This window comes from Vipera berus, assembly GCF_964194415.1.
Source record: "Vipera berus genome assembly, chromosome: 2".
NCBI classification, from domain to species: Eukaryota; Metazoa; Chordata; class Lepidosauria; order Squamata; family Viperidae; genus Vipera; species Vipera berus.
This window is the reverse complement of record NC_138203.1, coordinates 60,580,458-60,606,580: the sequence shown is the minus strand read 5'-3', so window position 1 is coordinate 60,606,580 and position 26,123 is coordinate 60,580,458. Positions and strand designations below refer to the sequence as shown.

The window sequence follows — 26,123 nt, the reverse complement described above, 5'->3', positions numbered from 1 at the left end:
CTTTGCAAACAGCTCACATTCATGATATTTGCAGCATCCCAGAGTCACGTGATGTCTATTTGTGATCTTCCCAGCTGGGTCCTAACAGCAAAGTCAATGCGGGAAGCTGGATTTATTTCTTTTATTTATTTATTTTTGGGACTTATATTCCACCCTATCTCCCGAAGGACTCAGGGCGGCTAACAACAATAAAAACAACAATACAAAAGTTAAAAGAAATTAAATAAACAACCCCAATAAATAAGTTAAACTAAACAATTAAAAATTAAAAAAACATTTTAAAAAACCCTGTCGTCAGTCCAGGTCAGCCTGATGAAAAAGGAATGTTTTAAGGCCGCGGCGAAAGGACCGGAGATCCGGGGCCATCCGGAGCTCAAGAGGGAGTTGGTTCCACAGGGCTGGCGCTCCCACAGAGAAGGCCCTTCCCCTGGGGGTCGCCAGCCGACATTGTCTAGCCGACGGCACCCTGAGGAGGCCCTCTCTGTGTGAGCGCACTGGGCAATGGGAAGTCGTTCCCGGCAGCAGACGGTCCTGCAAATATCCTGGGCCTAGGCCATGTAGGGCTTTAAAGGTAAGTACCAGCACTTAAATCTCACCCGGAAGACAACCGGTAACCAATGCAGCTCACACAGGAGGGGTGTAATATGGGAGCATCGGGATGCTCCCATCACTACCCACGCGGCCGTATTCTGCACCAGCTGGAGCCTCCGGGTGGTCTTCAAGGGCAGCCCCATGTAGAGAGCATTGCAGTAATCTATCCGGGAGGTAACAAGTGCGTGAGTGACCGTACGTAGGGCATCTCAGTCCAGATAGGGGCGCAACTGGCGCACCAGGCGAACCTGGGCAAATGCCCCCCTGGCCACGACTCCAATATGATCTTCAAAACTGAGTCGTGAGTCCAGGAGCATGCCTAAATTGCGTGCCCTATCAACAGGAGGTAACACCTCTCCTCCCATAACCAAAGATGGAACCTCTTGGACAAGTCGAGATTCCGGTACGTAAAGCCACTCAGTCTTGGTCGGGTTGAGCCGGAGCCTGTTCTTCCCCATCCAAATCCGTACCGCTTCCAGGCAACGGGACATCACATCGAGGGCATCGCTGGGTTGGTTCGGGGTGGAGATGAAAAGCTGGGTATCATCAGCATATTGATGATACCTCACCCCGAAACCACGGATGATCTCACCCAGTGGCTTCATATAGATGTTGAACAGGAGGGGCGAGAGTACCGACCCGAGACACCCCACAACTAAGGGGCCTAGGGGTTGACCTCTGCCCTCCTACCAACACCGTCTGCGAACGGCCTGAGAGGTAGGAGAACCACCGTAAAACGGTGCCTCCCACTCCCAACCCCTCAAGACGTCGCAGCAAGATACCATGGTTGATGGTATCAAAAGCTGCTGAAAGGTCTAATAGAACCAGGACAGAGGAATAACCCCTGTCTCGGGCCCGCCAGAGATCATCCACCAGCGCGACCAATGCCATCTCCATGCTGTACCCGGGCCTGAAACCCGATTCGTATGGATCCAGATACTCAGTTTCCTCCAGGAGCAAAGGGAGCTGCCGTGCCACCACGCTCTCAACAACCTTCGCAAGGAAGCGAAGGTTGGAGACAGGACGAAAGTTATTTAAAATAGCTGGATCCAAGGCAGGTTTCTTGAGGAGGGGCCTTACCACCACCTCTTTCAAGGCGGCAGGGAAGCACCCCTCACTCAAGGAAGCATTAATAACTGCCAGGAGCCAGCCTCATGTAACCTCCCGAGCCACATAAACCAGCCAGGAGGGACACAGGTCCAACAAACACGTGGCGGCACTTAATTTCCCCATGATCCTGTCCGCTTCATCCGGAGTCACAGGATCAAACTCTTCCCAAATATTATCGGCCAAACCCATCGCTTCCCCCTCGTCAGATACTGCCCAGTCGGAGTCCAAGCCAGCCTGAATCTGAGCGATTTTATCCACCAGATACTCACTAAACTCACTGTCCCCGCAAGGGGTCCTCTCCCGTCCCGATTTAAAAGGGAGTGGGTCACCCTAAACAGGGCGGCCGGGTGGTTATCTGCGGATGCAATGAGGGTGGCGAAGTGAGCACGCTTCGCCACCTCCATTGCCACAAGATAAGATCTAGAAAAGGATCTTAACTGTGTTCGGTCAGACTCAGACCGACTGGTTCTCCAAATGCCCTCTAGGCCCCTTCTCTGGCGCTTCATCTCCAGCAGGTCTACGGAGAACCAAGGAGCGAGCCGGGATCTGCGCCGGGTCAGAGGCCGCAAAGGCACAACACGGTCGAGAGCCTCCGAAGCAGCCCGTTGCCAGGCGTCAACTAAGGTCTCAACCGGGCTGTGGGAAAGGGAGGAAGGAATCAATCCAAGCGCCGTCTGGAAACTATCTGGGTCCATCAGGCGCCTGGGGCGGAACCACCTGGTCGGTTCCGCCTCCCAGCAGCGGGGAGTGGCATGACGGAGGCCCAACCGCAGGAGATAATGGTCTGTCCATGAAAGGGGTTGAAATGTTGGAGTAACCCCACCCAGACCATTAAGCCACTGCCCAGAGATAAAAATAAGGTCGGGCGTGTTTCCCCCCTCGTGAGTTGGACCCTGAATAATCTGGGTCAGGTCCATGGCTATCATGGAAGCCATGATTTGGATTTGCTTAACAACTGAGCGATTCAGTTAAAGACAGCAGCAAAAAAGTCATTAAATTGGTTGCAGTCACGTGGTGATTCACTTAACCATCACGTTGTTTAGTGACAAAAGTTTCAGTCTCAATTGTGATTGAAACTGAGGACTACCATAATGCATTATGTTACAAGTAACAGCTCCTTTGGATACATAATAACCACAAACAAGCTCCAAAATGTGGAAGTTATTTCTCATTCATTTCTCCTATGATGCCACTGAATTTTCAAAGTAGCTTTCTATATGCATCTGGGAGAAAAATATGTGGGCTGATATTAAAGAAATCGGATTATGGGGACCATCTGAAAAGGTTAAAAAGGATCCTCAACAGTTTGCAATCTGATAAAACATTTCATGAATGGAAAACTTGCCCATGCAAGACAAGACATTTTGACAAGCTTTTAATTTGATCTGTGCCCACTAGTCCAATAAAGCTGGAAACCCTGTATTAAAGCTTTGTTCAAGACAACCAGTCAGACAGTGAAAAATACTGGAAACTACTTACTTGTCTCAAATAAAGGAAAAAGCTAGAATACTGGCCAGCTTCGGGGAGATAAGAAAGAAAAACAGTGATGCAAGTCAGCAAGATTGTAGAATCTTTTCCAACTTTTTTCAGAGACTGTCAAAAGATAGAGGAAAAGTAAGGTAAGACAAAATGAACTATCAAAAATAAATGAGTTATTTCTACAATTTATTAATAATAGTTATTCATGCATTCATTCAATTTGTATCCACCACAGCTGAAATGACTCTTGGTAGCTCATAACCAACCAACAATAAAACCTCCTCAGAACAATAAATAAACCCTAACCCTAACAACAGATTCACTTAACAAATGTGGCAAGAAAAGTTGTAAAATGCAACAAAACTCACTTAACAACTCTCTCACTTAGCATCATAAATTTTGGGCTCAACTGTGGTCATAAGTCAAGGATTACCTGTAGTAAGGTTGGCATAACTTTACAAAGAGAGAAAAAGGACCGATTGGGAGAGCGATGAGACATAACTCCAAAAATCTGGATAGCCATTCGCAGAACTGTCATGTAAATTCTGAGGCCCTTCAGATTAAAATAGGAAAAGCTAACAACTCCCACGATCATAATGGAAAGGACAGAACCTCTGGTAAATGGTTCTGTCCTACACCCTATTCCTCCCCTCCCTTCAGGTAGAATAATTTTGTAATGGTTTGCTTCAATCCATTATTAATGTGACAGTGCATTAAATATTCTTCTTATTGATGAGTCCCTAAATTCAACTGGGCAGTTGCCTATGGTAACCAAAATCTTGACTTTGGGTTAAATTAATCAAGATGGCACTTAATGGTATACTTTCTGGGCAAAATTAAAAACTGTTCATCCAATAATTTGATTCTACTTTCTAATGGAATGAAGCTAAATTCCAAGCTAGTGAAACCAGACCACGGGAACTGCATATGTTGCTTTTGTTTTCATTTCATAATACTAGATTTAAAAAGGACCATGATCTGAACTGTTTTAGAAGTCAGGATAAATGAAATAACAGGAAAGCATACAAGGGCTGAAGGGTCATATTTCGTGGTTCACCTTTTCAATTCCACACTGACTCATCTAATAAACAATTATCTATGTTCCTGCTTGCATGTCATAACATTAAACAGACCCCTCTGTTAAATACAGGTAGTCCTCAACTTACAACCACAATGGAGCCCAAAATTTCTGTTGTTAAGTGAGACATTTGTTGAGTGAATTTTGCCCCATTTACCTTTCTTCCCACAGCTGTTAAGTGAATCACTGCAGCTGATACGTTAGTAACATGGTTGTTAAGTGAATCTGGTTTCCCCATTGATTTTCCTTGTCAAAAGGTTGCAAAAGGTGATCCCGTGACCCTGGAACACTGTTGACTGTCATAAATGTGAGTCAGTTGCCAAGCATCTGGATTTTGATCACATGACTGTGGGGATGCTGCAATGGTCGTAAGTGTGAAAAATAGACATAAGTCACTTTTTTTCAGTGCTGTTGTAACTTTGAATGGTTACTCAATGAACTGCTGTTAAGTCGAGGACTACTGTACCTGTATTGTAAAGGTTCTGTTGGATTTTACCATCACTAGTATTGCCCACAGCAAGTCATTTCTAGACATAACTAGAAAGTTACATGTAGAAATAACATGTGGTTAAAAAAAATAGCTTTGTGCCTGTTTCGACAAAATTTCATTTTAATCAATCCATTCAAAATACATTTTCTTTCACAAACAAAAAAAAAATGACATCTTGTATGATGAAGCAGAATAAATAGAGCCGATAACTTACTGCAAAGGGATCTGCTTGTTCCCAGGATATAAGTGCTCCCCATGAAGGTGGTCTCATTTTTTCAGGCAGAGATTCTGGTACAGCTAGTAGAATGAAACAGATATCTACAACAGCCACCACCGTAGCAACTAACACCACCATGTTATCACCATACAAATTAGACAAATGTGCTCCAATAGCAGGACTAGTTACTAAACTTGCCGCAAACGTAGCAGACACCTAAATAGAAGGGGAAAAAATATAAAAGGTAATACTTTGATAGAAGAAAAAAGCAAAACAATTAAAACAGTAATGAGATACAGATGTTCTGACCTAGACATATGTATACATCATAGAGAAGTGACTATTAAAGCCCAGCTCCAGAGAAAAATCTGATAAATATTCAGTCATCACAGAATATTCAAGGAAGCTACATTAAATCATTGTGGCCCAATCCTTCTTCTTATGGTAATACCCCTTCTAATTCATCAAGCTTTCCTTATATTTCTTAAGTTTAAAGTTGGTTTAGCTTTCAATCTGAAATTTTTTTATGAGTGATTTCACTGAATATTTTCTGATATTAGAAAAATGAACAAGGCCATGTAGGTGCATTTCTGCAAAACAATTCAGCCTACCCACCTGCTTTGAGAGAAGGAAGCACCAGAGTTTTTCTACAGCTATGCAAAGAATCCAGTAGGTTGTACAGGAATCTCATTTCACCTAAATTTGTAAACTGCCCTCTACCCATTGCTTCCGACCAGCATGCTGATGATCAATTTGAGCTGCAAAATCATCATCATCATTTTCAACTACTATTGCGCACTGATCTCACCATAGCTCAACATGCTTTCTTAGTTAGCATCTCATTTTGTACTAACATAAAAAAAATGGGGACATTCCTGAAATATCCTCAGCAGCATTAATAAACATTTATCAGAATAATTTATACTGCAGAGATATAAAGAGCAATACTAAACACTCCTTTCCAGGAAATGAATTTGTGACATGTCGCTTTAAAGTAAGCATGCATATTTTTTCTGTCTCCCGCTTCTCTTACAGACTACAAGCAATTTAAGAGACACAGAATTCTATCCCCAGAATTCTGAAGACATTTAAAGATTTTTCTTTTACTATTAATATTCTGAGGTGGTTTTCTTGTTGTCATTAAAGCATTATTTGTTACTGTAGTTAAGTAGTGGTTCATGCTGTAACATTTCCTTATTTAGTGTGAACCGCAATTTTCTTTAATGGAAAGGCAGCATGAATGTTAAAAAAAACAGCACTTGGAAAATAAATTCCCCCCTAATCTCTTGACAGTGTCATAATTTTTCAGTATTAAGTCACTAACAATTATTTGAATTTCATTATTTTTATCACAGTTATAATTATTTTTATTTTGATGTTACATTTATCTCATTGCATTCAATATTAATATAAGTATTGTGAAATCAGTAATTGGAATTACTATTTCAGAAATTCTCAGGCTAATATTATAAAGGCTCATAATTTCTCAACTGCAATGTGTCAACACTGCTAACATTGGATGTTCTTGCTTTGACAACAGATGGAAATGCAGCCATTTTACTCTTTTTGCTTTTAGTTAGTTGACGCTGGGAAGGAGAATGTGGATGAGAGTCCAGTTAGTCCTAACAATAATAACTCAGCTGTGGGAATCCAAGGTCATTGGGCCCAGAGTTGATAAAGATTTGGTGAGCTGGGGAGAAAGACTGCCCTTCAAACTAATTGGGGAATGTGATTTATGACTGTTTATTGGAGGAGGGAATTGTACTTTTCTACTTTGTGCTCAGGGGAGGGAAATTCAGTTTTTGGCTTTAACTATGTAGTGCCATACTTTGTTTCTCGAATAAAAAGATTCTTGAAGGTAAACAATGCCTCAAAGTTCTTTTGAAGAGTATCTTCTGTCAGAAGCATGACACGTTTCTTCTTCATTTACTTAAATCCTTTTTCATTAGTCTATCATGTGACTCTTTTGGCTGGAGTAATTCCATCAATTTTCCATTTCTTTAATCTATTTTCCAATCCTATCACAATATTGCAATTATATTGCTGAACCTTATAACAACTTTTAGATGCCCCCAAAATAGAAGTTATTATGTTCTATTTTTATCTTCAAATCAAATATTGTTGCTTAAATTTAAAAAACTAGTTTTTAAACATTATCCCTTTTTTAATGGATAATGAAAGGAGCCCCCAATTGGACATCCTCTGGGCAACAGTAGTGTCACCATTCAATCCTTTCAACCTAGAAGTGCTTAGGTGCTCCTGACATGAATAGATAATCTTTATTGTCATTTTTTACTGTAGGCACAATGGCACACATTAAAAATGAAATTTAGTTGCTTGCTCTCAAAGTGTACACATACATAACTCAAATTTAAACATACGATATACAACATATGTATAGACCTACACCCTTACATATAAGTAACATAAATATTAATCACTGTCCATCTTGAATGCATAACGGAAGGGAAGCTTTAGAATTCTCAAGGTTAATACTGTACGGAACAAAACTGTGACTGAATCTGTATGTTCCTCTTCGGATACCACAAAGCCTCCTCCCCAGAAGGTAACAAGGAAAACAGGTTGTGAAGAGGATGTGTAGTGTCCCAGACTATCTTATGGACCCTGCTCAAGCAACACTTATGTGCTATGTCCTGGATGGAAGGGAAGGAACTGCCAATAATCTTTTCAGCCATCCTCACCACTCTCTCATCACCTTCCTGTCTGAAGCAGTGATGCTTCTAAACCAGGCTGTGATGCTGTATGACGGGATGCTCTTGATTGTCCCTTTGTAGAAAGTGGTCAGGACAGGGGAAGGAAGATGAGCTTTTCTCATGTAACACAGAAAATGCAGGCATGCTTCACTAGTGTTTCGCTGTTGAGCGAATATAGTAGTAGTAATAGTAGTAGTCGTAGTAGTAGTATCCCTTTTTTGGATGTGGATTCAGGTAGACAGGATACTCGCCATTGTGCCTCCTGCCACTTGTAAGCTAGATTCATATCCCTCTTTGCTCTTGCAGAGAACCAAGTGAGGCATAAATGGCTGGATCACTTTGGAAGGAGGCTTTCCCTAAGATTATGACAGGTACCTTTGAATGAAGATCATGCAAAAACTGCAGCTAGAGGAAAATGCAGCAACCTTCCTCCTACCTGGTATTAGGCACAACTGCACTTTACATTTGTGCTACAGAATCTGCAGCAGCTGAGTCATGATTGTGGACACCTTTAGAGGGCTGGTTTTAACCTACAAAGCCTATATAAGTTTGAACTAAATTATATTCAAAACTGTTTCCTCAACCAATTAACCCTGGGGAAATTGCTTGTGAGTCATTAGAATTAACTGTTGCTCCAATTTTAAACTGAATGATTGGATTTTTAAGTATCACTTGCTTCGTACAGAGGATGTTTTATCCATTTTTGTGTACTATTAAGAAGCTAATGATTATGAAATCTAATCAATAACAAAGCAAAGTTTTTTTTAAAAAAAAATAAGAATCCTCTTTTATCACCTTCTCAGAAGCTTAGCACTTCTGTTTTTCGGGAAATGTTTTTTTCTGATATTTAATTACTCTCATTTTACTAAGGGGTTGCTAAGGTACTCACAAACTAATGATGCAACATGGGACATGACAACAAAAGTTCAATGCATTAAGAGCATGATACTGTGTCCTGATAACTGAGTCTTCTTTATATAGCACTGTTTTGCTGAAGCCGTGTTTTTTTTAAATAGATCCACACATTGTGGCTTTGGTGTGAATGCTGAATTAGAAATAGGAAATGTTTATAGTAAATATTTATACATACAGGTAGTTCTTGCTTACCTATGGTAATTGGGATCAGCAACTCTGTTGCTAAGCCACATGGTCATAAACATGATGGCACAGGACCACAGAAGTTGCAGCAGTTTCAGATGTCACAATTGAATTCTTGGGTCTGGTCTACCTTGTGGGGCTGACAAAACTTCTTCCTATTTAATGGACTAGTTCAGGGGTAGGCAACCTTGGCTCTTTCATGACTCGTGGACTTCAACTCCCAGAATTCCTGAGCCAGCCATGCTGAGGGGAAAGTGAGAGGTTTCCAAGCTTAGCCATGCTGGCTCAGGAATTCTGGGAGTTGAAGTCCACGAGTCATAAAAGAGCCAAGGTTGCCTACCCCTGGACTAGTTTATTCTTGAGGATGCTATATACAAGATCTTTTTTGTTGTTGTTCATTAGACATCATGTATATGAATAGAGCTACTATAATTTCTTTAAAAACAGGTTCAAATTTTACTTTTAAGAAATATCACATTTTAAAAAAATCAGAAATCATTAGGGAATGCTGACATGATCCCCGACAAACCAAAGTACATCTTGTCTCAAGGAATTATTAAGAAACATTCTTACCAATCCATAAGCAGTGCTTCTCTCGTGTTCTTGAGTTATATCAGCTACATATGCAAATATTACAGAGAATGTAACAGCAAAAATCCCAGATACAGAAATCATTGCGAAATACCACCTGCAAAATCAGAGCCATGTTTATGTATTGCAGCTACATAAAAAAACTGTAAACATATCCAAGAAAAGCAAACTTTTAGACTATTTACCAGTTAAGATTTATATTCCATCTATGTTTAGTGATTCCTTTGCCAAGTGTACTTAAAGTAGAGTGTACATAAAAGGCTTATACTGGCTCACTTTGACACAGAAGAAAGTTTAATAAATTTCTTTTCTTAATATGGTCCCTTTCCCCAAGCCTCCCCCCCACACACACATAAATACCCACATATTTATGCCACACTTACCATGGACTTATCTTCATTAATGGAATAGGGACACAAGTGAAGAAAACTGTAATAAGGAGGAAATATTTTCTTCCCCAGACATCAGACAAAGCACCTATCAGCGGAGCACTCATGAAGGATAAAAAACCCTAAGAACAAAATGGTAATGATTTTAATGCTGTTTTCAGTAACGGAGTGACTATAAAATGTGTTACATGCACTTGACTTGTTGATAAAAGCATAATTTAAAATAACAAGTTATAGAAATAAACCATTTTCTTTAAAACACACATACACATACACACACAGCAGGCCAGTGAAGCTGCATGAGTCCCAAACATGAGCGTCATACTTGTGAAACCCAATAAAACTCTCAAGCTACAAGGGAACGTTGTTTCCATGGCAACGGCAAAAGTGAAAGTTTCTAAACAAATGGGTGAATTGTTTATTGTAATATATTTGAGCCTCCATCTCAATAAAAGGAAGAATGCAGTTTCCATCAGATAGAGATTATATATTATAATATACAAAAGGTCACAATGACTATATATTGCTAGGACCACAAAGTAATTTCAAAGGGTAGATCAAAGCAAAATAAGACGCTAAGAATATGCTATATAGTATAAAACCAAACATCTTACTACCCTAGGATTATGTTTTTATAGTGACTGACGTTGCCCACAATTGGCACATAAGCGCAATATCACCTTTATGTTACCAGAAATTAGATATATCCTCATGAAGTAAAGATGACAGTTTGAGATTAGTAAATGCCATAGTTTTAAATGTTAACATGGATTTACTGTGATTATTTCATGGAATTCAGAGAATTATTTTCAACAAAAATATATTGTTATTATATGAAAGCTTCAACATCTTTATGAATTTTTAAAAAGCATTCAAATTATTGAGCACTAACCAAATTTGCAAGGAAATAATAATAATAATGATTATGATGATGATGTTGTTGTTGGAAGGAACCTTGGAGATCATCTAGTCCAACCCCATGCTCAGGCAGGAAACCCTGTACCATTTCAGGCAAATGGCTGTCCAGTCACTTCTTAAAAACTTCCAGTGTTGGAGCATTCACAGCTTCTGGAGGCAGGTTGTTCCACTGATTATTGTTCTGTCAGAAAATTTCTCCTTAGTTTTAGGTTGCTGCTCTCTTTGGTTAGTTTCCATCCGTTGCTTCTTGTCCTGCCTTCAGGTGTTTTGGAGAATAGCTTGACTCCCTCTTCTTTGTGACAGCCCCTAAGATATTGGAACACTGCTATCATGTCACCCCTCATCCTTCTCTTCGTTAGACTAGACATACCCAATTCCAGCAACCGTTCCTTATATGTTTTAGCCTCCAGTACCCTGATCATCTTTGTTGCTCTTCTCTGTACTCTTTCTAGAGTCTCGACATCTTTTTTACATCACGATGACCAAAACTGGATGCAGTATTCCAAGTGTGGCCTTACCAAGGCATTGTAAAGTGGTATTAACACTTCACGTGATCTTGATTTTATCCCTCTGTTAATGCAGCCTGTGTTGGCTTTTTTAGCACCTGCAGCACACTGCTGGCTAATATTTTAAGTGATTGTCTACTAGGACTCCAAGATCCCTCTCACAGCAAGGTACCACCTATACTATACCTGCGTATTTGGGTTTTTTCTTGCCTAAATGTAAAACCTTACTTTTTTCACCATTGAATTTCATTTTGTAATGAAATTCTGTATCTTAAGCCTATATTCTGGAGTGTTGGCTATTCCTGCCAGCTTGGTGTTGTCTGCAAATTAATTTCATTTAAACTTTTTTATTTGCTGTATATATTTGCAAAAAATGCAGTTTAAGAAATGTTTGGTCAAAGGACTGCAGCCGCAAATACTGTAGCTAATAATAGCAAAGGCAAATCAGTTTTAAAAAGGAAGGCTTTACAAAGAAACCAGTAATTAAACTCTATTACTATAACTTAATGTCTCTGAAAAATCCAAAAATACCACCTATATCTTTTGCTAAACAGTGTGAGTAGATCAAAATATTAGTGATTTACTTGTCTTCACTTATTCCTCTACTTACTTTTTTAACAGGTTGTTTGAATTTTTAAAGTAGGATGAACACTTATACCATACAGTGCAAGTTCTCCTGTTTCTATTGCGATATTACTTTTAGAAATTATTAGAAGTCAGCATACGTATATCCATTATGAATAAATCTCAGCAACCTCTTTGATTGTGGGAATGTTGTAAATTACTTCAAGCAAAACATTTGACAAACAGGCTATTTTGGGTAGATATGTTCTGAAAGAATGCCACATAGAAGGTCCAAGGCCTATTCTCTCTCATTCTGTGCATGCCACAGAATCATGCATTTAAGTTGTAAGACAGATTCCAACTGAATGGGAAGAGGAACAGGAAGATGAAAGAAGAAGAAAGGAAAGAAAAGAGGAAAGAAAGGAGGAGGAGGAGGAACAGCAGCAGCATTTGGACAAAGAACCTCACTATTCAACCTGGTGAAAGTTTACTCTTCACAGTACATATTCAACAACAGGCTAGACAGGTATCTGTTTGGCATGCTTTAATTTAGCCACCAGCACTGAACATTGAACTTAATAGTTTAAATGCCCTGTTCCAATATTATGATTCTAAGATCAGATTTGCCTGGCTTTTCTGCAGCCAGTATCACATATAATATACTCAGTTCGTCATTCGTACGCACATATTGGCAAGTGATGTAAAGCACAAAATCAAAGAGAGTAAATTTAGTAAAGAGCAACTTTCACAAACCTTTTACTAGAACTCAGTGAGAATTAATTTGAGCAGGGGAAAATTTTCCTTAGAATTTCTTACATTATTGCTTCGAAAAACCAGGATTGGGGGCTCATAGAAGAATTTTGAACTTAAGACAGTGCTGTGAAAAACACAGCCAACTATCGTATTTTTTTATTTTTCTTTTAGTTGATATTACTTTCCATTATTGTATTATAATCTTTAGTAATGTTTAAAAAAGAACAAACTGGACGGGCTTTTGGCCCCATACATAAAAGGTAGTTAATTTTGCATACAGAGTTCCTTAACTCAGGCACCGCTAAGTTGATGAAGGTCACAACACCTGGATTAAAGGGTCTCCAAGGAATAACTTAATTGATGAGCTACTTCAGGTGAGCACAGAAAATCTTCCTTAGATGTAAAAGTAGTTCCAACAAAAAACAGGCACAGCTATTCTCCAACTGATCAAATTTAATGAAAGTGCCACAGAAACAGAATGGTGTATTTGATCTTTCAAGGTAAACTGTTCTTACATAGCCTTTTAATCTGCAAATTAGCTGTAATATTCCAGCCCATGACACCTTATGTCATGAATGTTTGATAATTTACAAGCCACTTTGAAGTAAAGGAAGACTTAACACAGAAAAAAAAATTAGACTGGTAGATAAAAAGAGTCAAATGTTGGTCAGTATCTAGAGAATTATAAAACTCATGCTATATACTAAAGAAAATTATTTCACATATATTTTAGCAGTTTCTGATACTGATCTGATTTTTAATACTGGAGCACAACATTGAAAATGTATTCTATCTCTGTCTCCCTCCATCCCTTGAGTGTTCACTAGGTAACATTATATATCAGGGGTCTTCAAACCTGCCCCTTTCATGACTTGTGGACTTCAACTCCCAGAATTCCTCAGCCAGCATGCATGGCTGAGGAATTCTGGGAGTTGAAGTCCACAAGTCATAAAAGGGGCAAGTTTGAAGACCCTTAATATATATTTTCTTTCTTTGCTTTAATATTTATTACTTTTGAGAATTTCAAACAAATCCTAAGCCTTATTTATACATATTAGTTTGGACCACTGGCACATCTATTTTGGGACTCATTTTTTGTTTAACAAAAGTAGGATTCTCCAAGCAGGCAGTAAACAAAAAATCACTACTGCCTGTGGGATTTAAATAATATACAAATAATTGCATTAATCTTTGGAAAGTCTCACTAACAAAGTAGATTTTCCCCAATATACAAATCACATTAATCAGAGAATTGTCAAGAGACCTTTATACATGATTTCCTTAAATGAGACTCAGTGGTACCATAGTTTTAAGCTTTCTTCTAATACTTTTAATGTAGAAATTCATTTTCCTGCCATCACGTATTTTCAAAACACTGCCATTTTCTGCAACTATTTAAAACTATTCCCTGATAAAACACAATAATATGAAAGTTAATATACTTTTCCTGTCTGTCAAGAAATCTTTGGATTTGAATTTAGAGCAGCCTTTCCATTTGCATAACTGTGAATCCATTAGAAGAGGAAGAAGCAAAGGATGTCCTTGATTCACTTTTATTCCGCTGTCTCCAGAACTACTCTTTAAATCATCTGATGTGCCTCCAATGCATCACTCGTGCCCAAATTAGTCAGTGAAACTAATCCTAGCCTCCAGTTTCCCCAAGGTCTTTATTTTTTCACAAACTACGGAACACCTCTTGTAAGCTCAAAGTATCTCAAGTCAAGCAGTCTGAAACAAAAAGATCTGTACAGGTAAGTCCTCGCTTACCTAATGCCTCATTTAAGTCATTAGGGCACTTTGTGACCAGCAAACTGTAACAACTGTCACCGCATCCAGCAGACACATAATCATCATCTGTATGCTCCCCAACCATCTGGCAATAAACAGACTTAACTGAGAACGCAAAAGTAAAACTGCAAGTTGTGGTCATATGGCGCTTTACTTAACAACCATGGTGACTCACTTAATGGACCAAATGTAAAGTGATATTGTAAGCCCACTGTGGTTACATGGTATTTCTCTTAGCAACTCCAGTGTTTAGCAACCGGACAATGAATTCTAATTGTGGTCACTACGTGACGACTATCTGCATATTTGCTCTGAGGATGAAAATGTTTTGGCTTTTCTTAGAACAAAATCAGATCATTATGAGCAATGTTTCTTCAAACACTTTAGCTTTTCTAACTGCATGAATGGTAAAATATTTTTCAAAATACAATTGTCAACTCCCAATCCAAATGTTTCTGGCCTAGCCAATACTGCAACATGATCTGGTTCCAACTCTGCTGCTACTAAGATTGGATAGAGGTTATGAGGAAAGGAATAAGAAAAAGTCAGCAGTTATCCAAGCATATGATCCCAATCAGGGATTCTTCTAAATCAGACAGTGCTATATTTGTATACAAACTAGACAACTTGTGATCTGTTGAATCATTCTTTCAAAAATATTTCCTTATCAGATTCAATGCCTTCACCAATGACAGAACTTCTAATGTACTGCCTTCACTGGAAAAACATGCAGAGATGTATCTGCCTTGACAGTAGGCCATGTTGAACTGTACAGTATGGCACAAACACCAGTATGGGGGATGTTTTATGACACTTTGTATAACGTGATCAACTGTTTTATGATAATTTTATGACCAAAAGTTTTATAAAATTTGTCATATTTCAGTGCCACAGGTCAGTCATGGATCTTGGACGCACCCTGTAAGTTAGTCCATTTAAATTACCTTGATTCGAAAGCTGTTGCCCTATGATGCACCATTTCACCCAGCTAAAGGTTATGGGAACAAGAGTTTTAGTAGCATATAGATTATTGCCCTTTGGAATGTTAGCAGTCACATTGCAATTGTTAAAATATGTTCTAGATCAGCAGTCCCCAATCTTTTTGGTACCAGGGACTAATTATTTTTGTGGAAAATAATTTTTCCACGGACCAGGGGTTGGTTTTGTGCACTACCTAGATTCCACACATGCGCAGATAAAGCTTCGCTCACTTGCACAGACCGGGTCCTAACAGGCTGTGGACTGGTACAGTACTGCAGCCCATGGGTTGGAGACCCCTGTTCTAGATTGTGCTTTTTGAAGGCAGGTATCTATGAAGGCAAATGCAAAAAGGGTATGTAGTTGCTAATGTTGTGGTGCAAATATTGTACTGTTGATTATATTGGTTTTTGAACTAATATTAGTGCACGACTTAGTCCATTTTGCACGTGCTCTTCTATCATTGACACTACGTTTTCAAGCTACAGTTTACAAATGCAAAAACTGGGTTTAAACTCTGTCCTTATTTCACACAAATCAATTGCTGAGGTCAGATTATTTATCAAACCGATATGTTGTTAATTTCATTTAGATGTTTTATTGCTTCATTTTTTAAAATTTAGTGAATATCAGTGCAGTTTTATCTATTGAGAATTAAGGCCTGCTAAGTTCAACTGGTCTTCCATATACTTAAGAATATAAAGGTAAAGGTAAAGGTAAAGGTTCCCCCGCACATGCGTGCTAGTCGTTTCCGACTCTAGGGGCCGGTGCTCATCTCCGTTTCAAAGCCGAAGAGCCAGCGCTTGTCCGAGGATGTCTCCGTGGTCATGTGGCCGGCATGACTAGACGCCAAAGGCACACGGAACGCTGTTACCTTCCCACCGGAGTGGTCCCTATTTTTCTACTTGCATTTTTTACGTGCTTTCGAACTGCTAGGTTGGCAGAAGCTGGGACGAGTAACAGGCGCTCACTCTGTTACGCGGCACTCGGGATTTGACCCGCCAAACTGCCGACCTTCCGATCGACAAGCTCAGCGTCCTAACCCACTGAGCCACCGCGTCCCTTTTACTTAAGAATATACACAACTTTAATTACATAACTTTTTTTAAAAAAAGTGTTTATACCTGTACTTGCCTTGATGCTGTTTTATAACTATAAATCATGTAATATTTCCAATTTAGAATTGCTATTCTATTAATCAATAAGACTGATAATAATACTTAAAACATTCTTACCTTAACTCCTTGAATGAGGCCATTCATTAGAAATGTATGCTGAGGAAATGTTTTATGTAAGACCTATAAGAGAAATATTTCATTTCAAAACTATCTTCTCAATTTAACAAAATGCATATTTAATAACTGCAAAACTAAAGGCTCTTTCATGAGAACATTCATGAAGGGAACTACAAACTAACAGACACACAAAGATATAGGAGGGGGATACAGCAGGTTTTTGAGTAGCACTTCTTCTTAATCCTCATCATTACTAATCTAGCCCTCCAGAATATGGAGAAGTTGTTGAGAATAATAATGTGAATTGAAAATTAAATAAATTTGCCACCTAAATCCTTTCCTCCTGAGTTAAACATCACTGAACACAAATCTAGGACCAAAGTACAATACAGATTAAGTCATTACTACCTCCATTAAAGAAATAATTATGGCCATATGCCCCATCATAATTAAATATCCCAGACCAAAATGAAGCATATCTTCAGTAGTTGCTGAAACTGATATTAACATTTAAACAACTGCAATATTAAGGTTATACATTATATGTAGAATAAGACAACAAAGGATAATTATATACACACACATTTCCAATTTCATGAAATGTGATACAAATGTATCACAAACTACTGAACATCAGTATGAGATGTATCTGCATCTCTCCCACAATCTTCTTATAACAGACATGGCAACAGCTATTTTGAGTGTGAGAAAGGAAGGAAATGGGAAAAAATGCAGAATTTGCATTGGGTATTGTGTATATTGAAAGCACTCATTCCAAGCAGCACAGGAAAAAAAATTAAAATGTTCAATACATAGAACACCTTCTCAGTCTGAGAACAATTCTTATGTGTAAGCTGACAAGCCAGTCCCAAAACTCAGCTGACCTTCAGTCTATAGGGAATTCATACCCATGACTGGATGGGTTTTGACAATAACAGTGTTACCTGACTTTCATAAATTGTAATTAAAGCCCTATCACTACTATATTTTAAATATTGCAGTATCTCAGCAAATAAAAACACAACTGGCAGTAAGTAGAAATAGAGGTTTTATAGCAATGATAAAAAAATGTATTGCCTAAAGGAAGTAAACAATTATGAGTGTGTTCTTTGTTCTAAGCAATGAGACACTAGCAGCATTCACATACATAGTTAAATACCAGCCTAGGAGTAGATGAGAACTGCCTTGGAATCCAAAGTCCCATATCTAATGGTACAAAACTGGTATATTAATATTATATAATGGCGCAAAGCTGGTATTTTAATTAAGAAAATTCCTGCTTTCTAGTATAAAATTTAACATGTTTTATTTCTCCGAAATCCTGCTAACTTATCACAGAATTTTTAGGACATGCTTTTTACATTGGTAACTGCCTTGGATTTTGTTTCAAGAAATTTATGTTCTCTCTGCATTGGGTGGCAAGGCAAGCACAACTGATGTCCAGTCTGAAATAATCTAATTCCTGGATGTGCTTTGGATTCCTGATAAGTTTCTGGGTTCTTCCAGACACCTATGAAGATTTCCCACCTCCTGAAATCCACAATGTGGCTCATAGCCTTTGAAACCCTATTTGTTGAATGTCCCTGTTAGCCACAAAACAGCATTGGGAAAAGGCATTTCTTCTGACCAGTAGAGAAAAGAAAGGTTCCATCCACAAGAAAAATGCCAATGAGGTTGCAGCTGATGGGATCTGCAAACTTACCGTGAGCATGGGTGTTGTGAGAAGCCCCCAAGCAAAAAACTCAAGGAAGATCACAATAACAGCATGGTACACACTTGGTCGGCCAATACCTTGCTGTTAATAAAAAATAAAAGCAATATTAATAGTATACAGAACTTAGATTTGTTTCTGTAACAACAATTTATATATTAAAAGTGACAGAAAATTTGGTTTTTCACAAAAGGTTTTGTGGGGAGTTATGCATGCCATTGTATGAAGCAAAAGGTGTCCTAATTCTGTGGGTGCCTTGTTGCAACCCTTCCACGATGGCCACTTACGAATGAAGGGATGGCAAAAGTGTCACAATTTCAGTTTATAAAGATAGCATCCTTAGCTTGCATCTGCCTGTAAAATCTCTTTCCCTGTTTAATGACAATTCAAAAACACAATATAACTGAACAGATTTTACATAAGAAAATGTCTTCCTTCACACCTTAGAATCCCATGTATCACCAACATTTTATCAGGATGTCCTATTTACAGACATTTGTATTCCACTTATCTCTAAACATGTCAGCGAACTAACAACCAAATAAAACTTACCAAAAAAACCATTGATATATATATATATATATATATATATATATATATATATATATATATATATATATATATATATATATATATATATATATATATATATATATATATATATATATATATATATATATATATATCAAAATGTAACAAATTATAAGAATTAAAAACAATCCACAATGCACTTGAGGGTTTCTCCAGAACAGTTACTGAAGATGCATGAGGAGTGAAAATTACTGCTCCTTATTTAACTGTTTTGTATTTAATGCCTCTAAAGTTTATAAAAATTAATAATTCAATGTAAATTGCTAGTAGAAGGCCTACTCTGCCATTTTCAAAATACTGAGAGTCCATCAGGTAACCAAGATTTTAGTAACACACACACACATACTTTCATATTTACCTAATTCACTAATATATTGTATAAATAACTGCAAGATCTTATTTTATGGTGAATTAATTATTCATATCATTCTGAGTATGATTCTTATTTTCCAATTCATTTTATGTGTGCCAACCACAGCATTCTTAGAAAGCAAAACTAGCAAGAGATCATAGACCACTCTTACCTAGATTTCCATTCATATACTAGGGAAAACTCAACCCAAACATATAGAGATGATTGTTGTAATCTGATTGATCAGTGGTGTAATGAATGGGGGTTGCGGTTAGAGGAGTGGCAGGAAGATAGATATGTACAGATTTGCATTTGGAGAGCACTGGATCCCACCATGGAGCTATTTTATGATGAAAATTGCAAAGACAAATTCGTGTAAGTATCTGTGGCCTGACCCAGCTCTCTGGAAAAGGCTCTAATGCTGGGAAAGGTGGGAAGAGAAAGAACAGAAGCAAGTTGGATGGACCATTATAGCTGTGATGGGTGCATCACGGGAAGACGTGAAAGCCCAGGTTATACAGGGATGGGTTGTCATGGAGAAGATATATGGGGTCATTTGAGGCAAAACGACTTGATGGCACCTCATCCATCCCTCCATCCCTGGCACGCTATCAAAATCTCTTTAACACGCGTCCTGTCCCCCTCCCAATCATTCCAGATCTCATTTAAAAAAAAAAAACGCATGACGGTCTGTTCAGCTTCCTAAAAGTGAAAGCGAGCCTTTCGAAACCGAAAGCGATTCCCGCCAGATCTCCTGAAACAAATGGAATGGGGCTCGAAGGGGAACTCCAGCAGCAGCAGCAGCAGCAGCAGACCTCTTCCAACTAACCCAGGGGTCTTCAAACTTGGCCCTTTTATGACTTGTGGACTTCAACTCCCAGAATTCCTCAGCCAGCTTTGCTGGCTGAGGAATTCTGGGAGTTGAAGTCCACAAGTCATAAAAGGGCCAAGTTTGAAGACCCCTGAACTAACCTGTCACCCCCATCAGCCCCAAGGCTTCACAGGGGAGGAAGGAAAACTCTTTTCTTGCCCTTGCAACCATTCCAGAGACAAAGCAGGCCCAGAAGCAGAGGAAGGGGAGAAAAGAGGAGCAGCAGCCTCTCCCAACCCACCCACCACCACCACCACCACTACCCGGCTGCAGCTTCTCAACGCTGAGCTCGGCCGACACCTCGCTCCCACGAGCAGGGCGAGCGCCCCGGGTCTCGCAGCACACACACACACACACACGACCCCGGATGGGCAGAGCTCCCCGGAGGCTGAGCGGGCGGAAGCCGCGGGAAGGCAAGGAGGTCTCTTCGCAGACACTCACCGAGGCGCCTCCGCCCGGCTTGAACCCGATTCTCCTGACCAGCATGATTCGGCTGCCGCACTTGCCGGCGCCGCCGCTCGCTCCGGGAGCCGCTGCTTCGCTCTCCACCACCGCCGCCACTGTCAAGGCGACCACCTCCGCTTCCCGACCCGGGGTTGGAGGAGGAAGAGGAGAGGGCGACGGTGGCGGCTTCGGCTCGGGGCTCATTTCGCTCCCATCTTGCCTAGGCGGAGGAAGCGGCGGCGAAGCAGGGGCTCCGGGCGGCCTCCCGCCGGCTCCTTCATCCGCTGCCACCGTCTCAAGGACCGGGCGACGCGCGGGCGGAAAAAAACAAAACAAAAAACGAAAAGCAGCGGAAGGAGAAGCTCGGGACGCCGCGGCAACTTTCGGCGGCAGCGCCCTTCCCCGCTTCTCTAAAGCGCCTTCCTGCTTGCCCGGGATCACGGGGACGGCCGACCGAAAGCCACACACACACACCCACCGGAAATACGTCACATAAGGAGAAGGCGGGGCTTCCGCCAAGTGGAGCGGCTAATCATACAATGCAATAGGGCACGTGGGCGGGGTTTGTCTCCCGGAGGGCGGGAATAGCGTGAGCTTGGCGGGTTATTCCGTGTGCTTAATTTTAGACGACAATTGGGTGTTTTCACCGTTTTATTTTATTTTTTTTATGTATTGCATCCTTTCCTCCCTTGCTAAGTGAGAAAGATGCCGTGGTGTTCACATTCTCTATTTGTATTTTTAAACGTTGAGTGTATTTTTAAATGTATCTTCATTACTGGCTTTGCTTTTTTGTTTTTTATAGCATTACAAGCCTCTAAGGCACCGTATGTAAAATATGTAAAATTGCTAAGCACGTTGATTTGTGCTTTGAACTGTAAGCCCGCCCTGAGTCTTCGGAGAAGGGCGGGATATAAATGGGATTTTTAAAAAATTATTAAATCAATACTATTTTTTATTATTACATAAGACACGTCAAGGTTAATTGTTGTAAACAAAGTATTGGGAGTAAGATGCAAGATGTTTCACTATTCCGTTACATTTTAGCTGTAAAGTCGCGTGCTTCACATAGAGACGGACACAGAGCTGGGGTAAAGATGAGTTTATTCTGAACAGAACGAACTGGGGAAACGGGGAAGCCTGGCGTCTATTTATACCTGCCCAGGTGGATGGCATCCAATCAGTTCAAACCTGGGCTTCCTGCCAGTGCAGGTGACAATGGGTGTAGATCCTGGCTTCCCACCAGGCTGACCATGCCTGGGGCTGTCAACAGCTTAACTCATTAGGCTTATCCTGAGTGAGCAGTTATCGCCCGGAGCTGTCCAACCCCTCTGCTGATCTGCACCATCAGCCTCCTGCTGTGCTGTCCCTTTGTGTATGCTGGGAGGCATACACTGCATTAGCTATACTGAAATTTATTGCTTATTAATTAGTTGTGTACAGGTAAATCCTCAACTTAAAATCATAGCTAAGACCAGAATTTCCATTGCAAAGCAAGTTGGTCGGTAAATGAGTCATGCCTGATTTTATAATATTTTTTGCCGTGGTTAACTGAATTACGTGGTTATTAAGCAAATCCAGCTTTTCCCATTGGCTATGCTTCTTGGAAGCCAGCTTGGGAAGGTTATAAATGGATATTACATGACCCTGGGATGCTGCAACCATTGTAGATACATGATGGTTGCCAAGCACCCAAACTTAGATTATGTGGTCATGGGACTGTTGCAATTGTGATAAGTGCAAGAACCAATTGTAAGTCACTTTTTTCACTGATGTAACTGAATAATTACTAGATGAATGGCTGTAAATCAAGGACTCCCTGTTAACTCTTACTAAAGACTTTCTTCGGGTCTTTCTCCAGTCCTTGAAATTTATGGCACATTCATAATATTTTCTTAGCAACAATATTGAAGCAATTTTGCTGAAGACAGAATTGTGCTATACATTGCTTTGTTGTTGTGAGCTGTGAAGCCGTGTCCGACCCATCGCGACCCCATGGACAACGTTCCTCCAGGCCTTCCTGTCCTCTACCATCTTCTGGAATCTATTTAAGCTCACGCCTACTGCTTCAGTGACACCATCCAGCCACCTCATTCTCTGTCGTCCCTTTCTTCTCTTGCCCTCAATCTTTCCCAGCATTAGGCTCTTCTCCAGTGAGTCCTTCCTTCTCATTAGATGGCCAAAGTATTTGACTTTCAACTTCAGGATCTGGCCTTCTAAAGAGCAGTCAGGGTTGATCTCCTCTAGGACTGACCGGTTTGATCGCTTTGCAGTCCAAGAGACTCGCAGGAGTCTTCTCTAGCACCATAGTTCAAAGGCCTCAATTCTTTGGCGCTCAGCCTTTTTTATGGTCCAACTTTCACTGTCATACATTGCAACTGGGAAGACCATAGCCTTGACTATATGCACTTTTGTTGACAGGATGATGTCTCTGCTTTTTAGTGTGCTGTCTAGATTTGCCATGGCTTTCCTCCCGAGGAGCAAGCATCTTTTAATTTCTTGGCTACAGTCCCCATCTGCAGTGATCTTGGAGCCCAGGAAAATAAAATCTGTCACTACCTCCATTTCTTCCCCATCTATTTGCCAGGAATTGAGAGGGCCCGATGCCATGATCTTGGTTTTCTTAATGTTAAGTTTCAACCCAACTTTTGCACTCTCCTTCACCCGCAACAAGAGGCTCTTTAGTTCTTCACTTTCTGCCATTAGAGTGGTATCAGCTGCATATCTTAGGTTGTTGATATTTCTCCTGGCAATCTTAATTCCAACTTTTGATTCATCTAGCCCTGCCTTTCTTATGATGTGCTCTGCATATAAGTTAAACAGGTAGGGTGACAGTATACAGCCTTGCCGTACTCCTTTCCCAATTTTGAACCAATCAGTGGTTCCGTGTCCAGTTCTCACTGTTGTTTCTTGACCCGCATATAGGTTTCTCAAGAGACAAATAAGATGGTCTGGTACTCCCATCTCTTTAAGAACTTGCCACAGTTTGTTGTGATCCACACAATCAAAGGCTTTAGCATAGTCAATGAAGCAGAAGTAGCTTTCCTAGCTTTCTCCATGATCCAGCGTATGTTGGCAATTTGATCTCTAGTTCCTCTGCCTCTTCGAAATCCTGCCTGTACTTCTGGTAATTCTCGATCCACATACTGCTGAAGTCTACCTTGTAGGATTTTAAGCATAACTTTACTAGCATGAGAAATGAGTGCAATGGTGCGATAGTTTGAACATTCTTTGGCGCTGCCTTTCTTTGGAATTGGAATGTAAACTGATCTTTTCCAATCCTGTGGCCACTGTTGAGTTTTCCAAATTTGCTGGCAAATTGAGTGTAGCACTTTTACTGCATCATCTTTTAAGATTTTGAATAGCTCAGCTGGAATACTTTCACCTCCACTAGCTTTGTTCTTGCTCAGTTTTTCTAAGGCCCACTTCACTTTACATTCTAGGATGTCTGGCTCGAGGTCAGTGACCACCTCATCGTGGTTATCAGGGATGTTAAGCTCCTTCTTGTATAGTCCTTCTGTGTAATTTTGCCACCTCTTCTTAATCTCTTGCCTCTGTTAGGTCCCTGCCATTTTGGTCCTTTATCATGCCCATTTTTGCATTAAACATTCCCTTCATCTCTCCAATTTTCTTGAAAAGATCTCTGGTCCTCCCTATTCTATTGTTTTCTTCTATTTCTTTGCACTGTTCATTTAAGAAGGCATTCTTATCTCTTCTAGCTATTCTCTGGAATTCTGCATTCAATTGGGCGTATCTTTCTTTTTCTCCCTTGCCTTTCGCTTCCCTCCTTTCCTCAGCTATTTGCAAAGCTTCCTCAGACAGCCATTTTGCTTTCTTGCATTTCTTTTTCTTTGGGATGGTTTTAGTTGCTACCTCTTGTACAATGTTGTGAACCTCTGTCCATAGTTCTTCAGGCACTCTGTCTATCAGATCTAATTCCTTAAATCTATTTGTCACCTCTACTGTATATTCAACAGGGATATGATTTAATTCATACCTGACTGGCCTAGTGCTTTTCCCTACTTTCTTCAGTTTAAGCCTAAACTTTGCAACAAGAAGCTCATGGTCTGAGTCACAGTCAGCTCCTGGTCTTGTTTTTACTGACTGTATAGAGCTTCTCCCTCTGGCTGCAGAGCATATAGTCAATCTGATTTCTGTGTTGACCGTCTGGTGATGTCCATGTGTAGAGCCGTCTCTTGGGTTGTTGAAAAAGAGTGTTTGCTATTGTTCTGAACCAGCCCTCTTCTCGCAACCCCTAATTAAGAGAAGAGTCTGGAAAGCGTCCAAGGCTAAAAGGCTTCTGCCAAGATTTAATTACGCAGTTAACAAAAACACAAGAGCTTGTCTTCTCAAGCGGAAAAGTTGCTTTCAGCAACCAGCCCCTCCCCAAACACTTCTTTTATAGAGAGCTCAGGGCGTGGTCTCCCTGTGCCTCCTTCCGAGGAGTCCCATAGTCTTTCTTTGTTTGTCCCTGCTCGTCTGCCTCCTACGTCGGGCGTCCTTGAACAGGGCCAGCTGTGGGTCATCATCCTCCGCACTCTCGGGCTCACACAGCTGAGAAGAGGTCCCCGGCTGAGGACTCTGCAAAGCCTCCAAATCATCATCAGCCGGTTCGTTTCCCTCCTCCCCCACATCTGAGTCCTCCGATACATCGGACCCGGCTGTCGGACCCACAGGCTGGCCCTGAGTCACAACACTATCCCGCACCGCAGGGCCCTTCCCTCGGGTCTGCCGATCCGGATGCGGTCGGGATGGGAACTGTTCGTGAAAAGCAGTCACCAACGCAGGGGCATGAACGGCGGTCGCGTCTTCCCATGTGAAGTCCTCCGGCCCGTACCCTTTCCACTCGATCAGGTACTGGAAGCGACCTTTCAGCCAGCGGGAATCCCTGATGCTGGCGACCTCGTACTCGGGGGTGCTGCCTCCATCACGAGTTCCTGATGGGGGAGGTTCCGCTTGGCGAAGTGGACAGGCCGGTTGTTCGGGGACCAACAAGGACCGATGGAAGACGGGGTGCACGCGCAGGGAACGTGGCAGAGTTAAACGATAGGCGACCGGGTTGATGACGGCCTCGACTGGGAACGGTCCAAGGTAACGGTGGTCCAGCTTCCTCGCCGGCCGAGTGGATGGTAGGTTCCTGGTGGACAGCCAGACCCGATCCCCCACCGATAGTGGAGGCGTATCCCTTCTCGACCGATCGGCGAACCTCTTGTAGTCGGCCTTGGCCTTCTCCAGCTGCCGTCGCACCAACCGATGGATCGCCTGTAACTCCGCCATGAATTCGTTCGCTGCTGGCTCCGGTGAGTCCACGGGAGAAAGAGGGAAGAACCTGGGGTGATAACCCACGTTGGCCAAGAACGGTGTCATCTGCGTGGAGGTGTGTTGCGAGTTATTAAAGGCAAACTCGGCTATGGCCAAATAGTCCACCCAGTTGTCCTGCTGCAGGTTAACATAGCAGCGCAGATACTGCTCTAAGATGCCGATGACCTTCTCGGTACCCCCGTCGGTCTGAGGATGATGCGCGGACGAGAGGCAAACCTTAATGTCCAACGCCCGCATCAACTCCTGCCAGAAGCGGGCTGTAAACTGGGCCCCCCTATCGGAGACGACTCTATCGGGGAGGCCGTGCAGCCGGAACACCTGTTGGATGAACATGCG

At 41.1% G+C, this 26,123-nt stretch overlaps 1 protein-coding gene across 1 annotated transcript in view; it reads right to left on the bottom strand.

Moving 5' to 3' along the window:
- Positions 1-21,818, bottom strand: part of MFSD14B (major facilitator superfamily domain containing 14B) — a 33,048-nt gene extending 11,230 nt beyond the window's left edge. The window contains exons 1-7 of the mRNA XM_081316919.1: positions 20,466-21,818; positions 18,202-18,294; positions 16,500-16,562; positions 9,752-9,879; positions 9,351-9,465; positions 4,963-5,181; positions 3,181-3,294 (exon numbers count right to left, since the gene is read on the bottom strand). Coding sequence (XP_081173045.1) covers positions 3,181-3,294; positions 4,963-5,181; positions 9,351-9,465; positions 9,752-9,879; positions 16,500-16,562; positions 18,202-18,294; positions 20,466-20,672 — 939 coding nt within the window. The 5' untranslated portion in view covers positions 20,673-21,818. The remainder of the gene's footprint in view (positions 1-3,180; positions 3,295-4,962; positions 5,182-9,350; positions 9,466-9,751; positions 9,880-16,499; positions 16,563-18,201; positions 18,295-20,465) is intronic.
- Between the last annotated feature and the right edge of the window lie 4,305 nt (positions 21,819-26,123).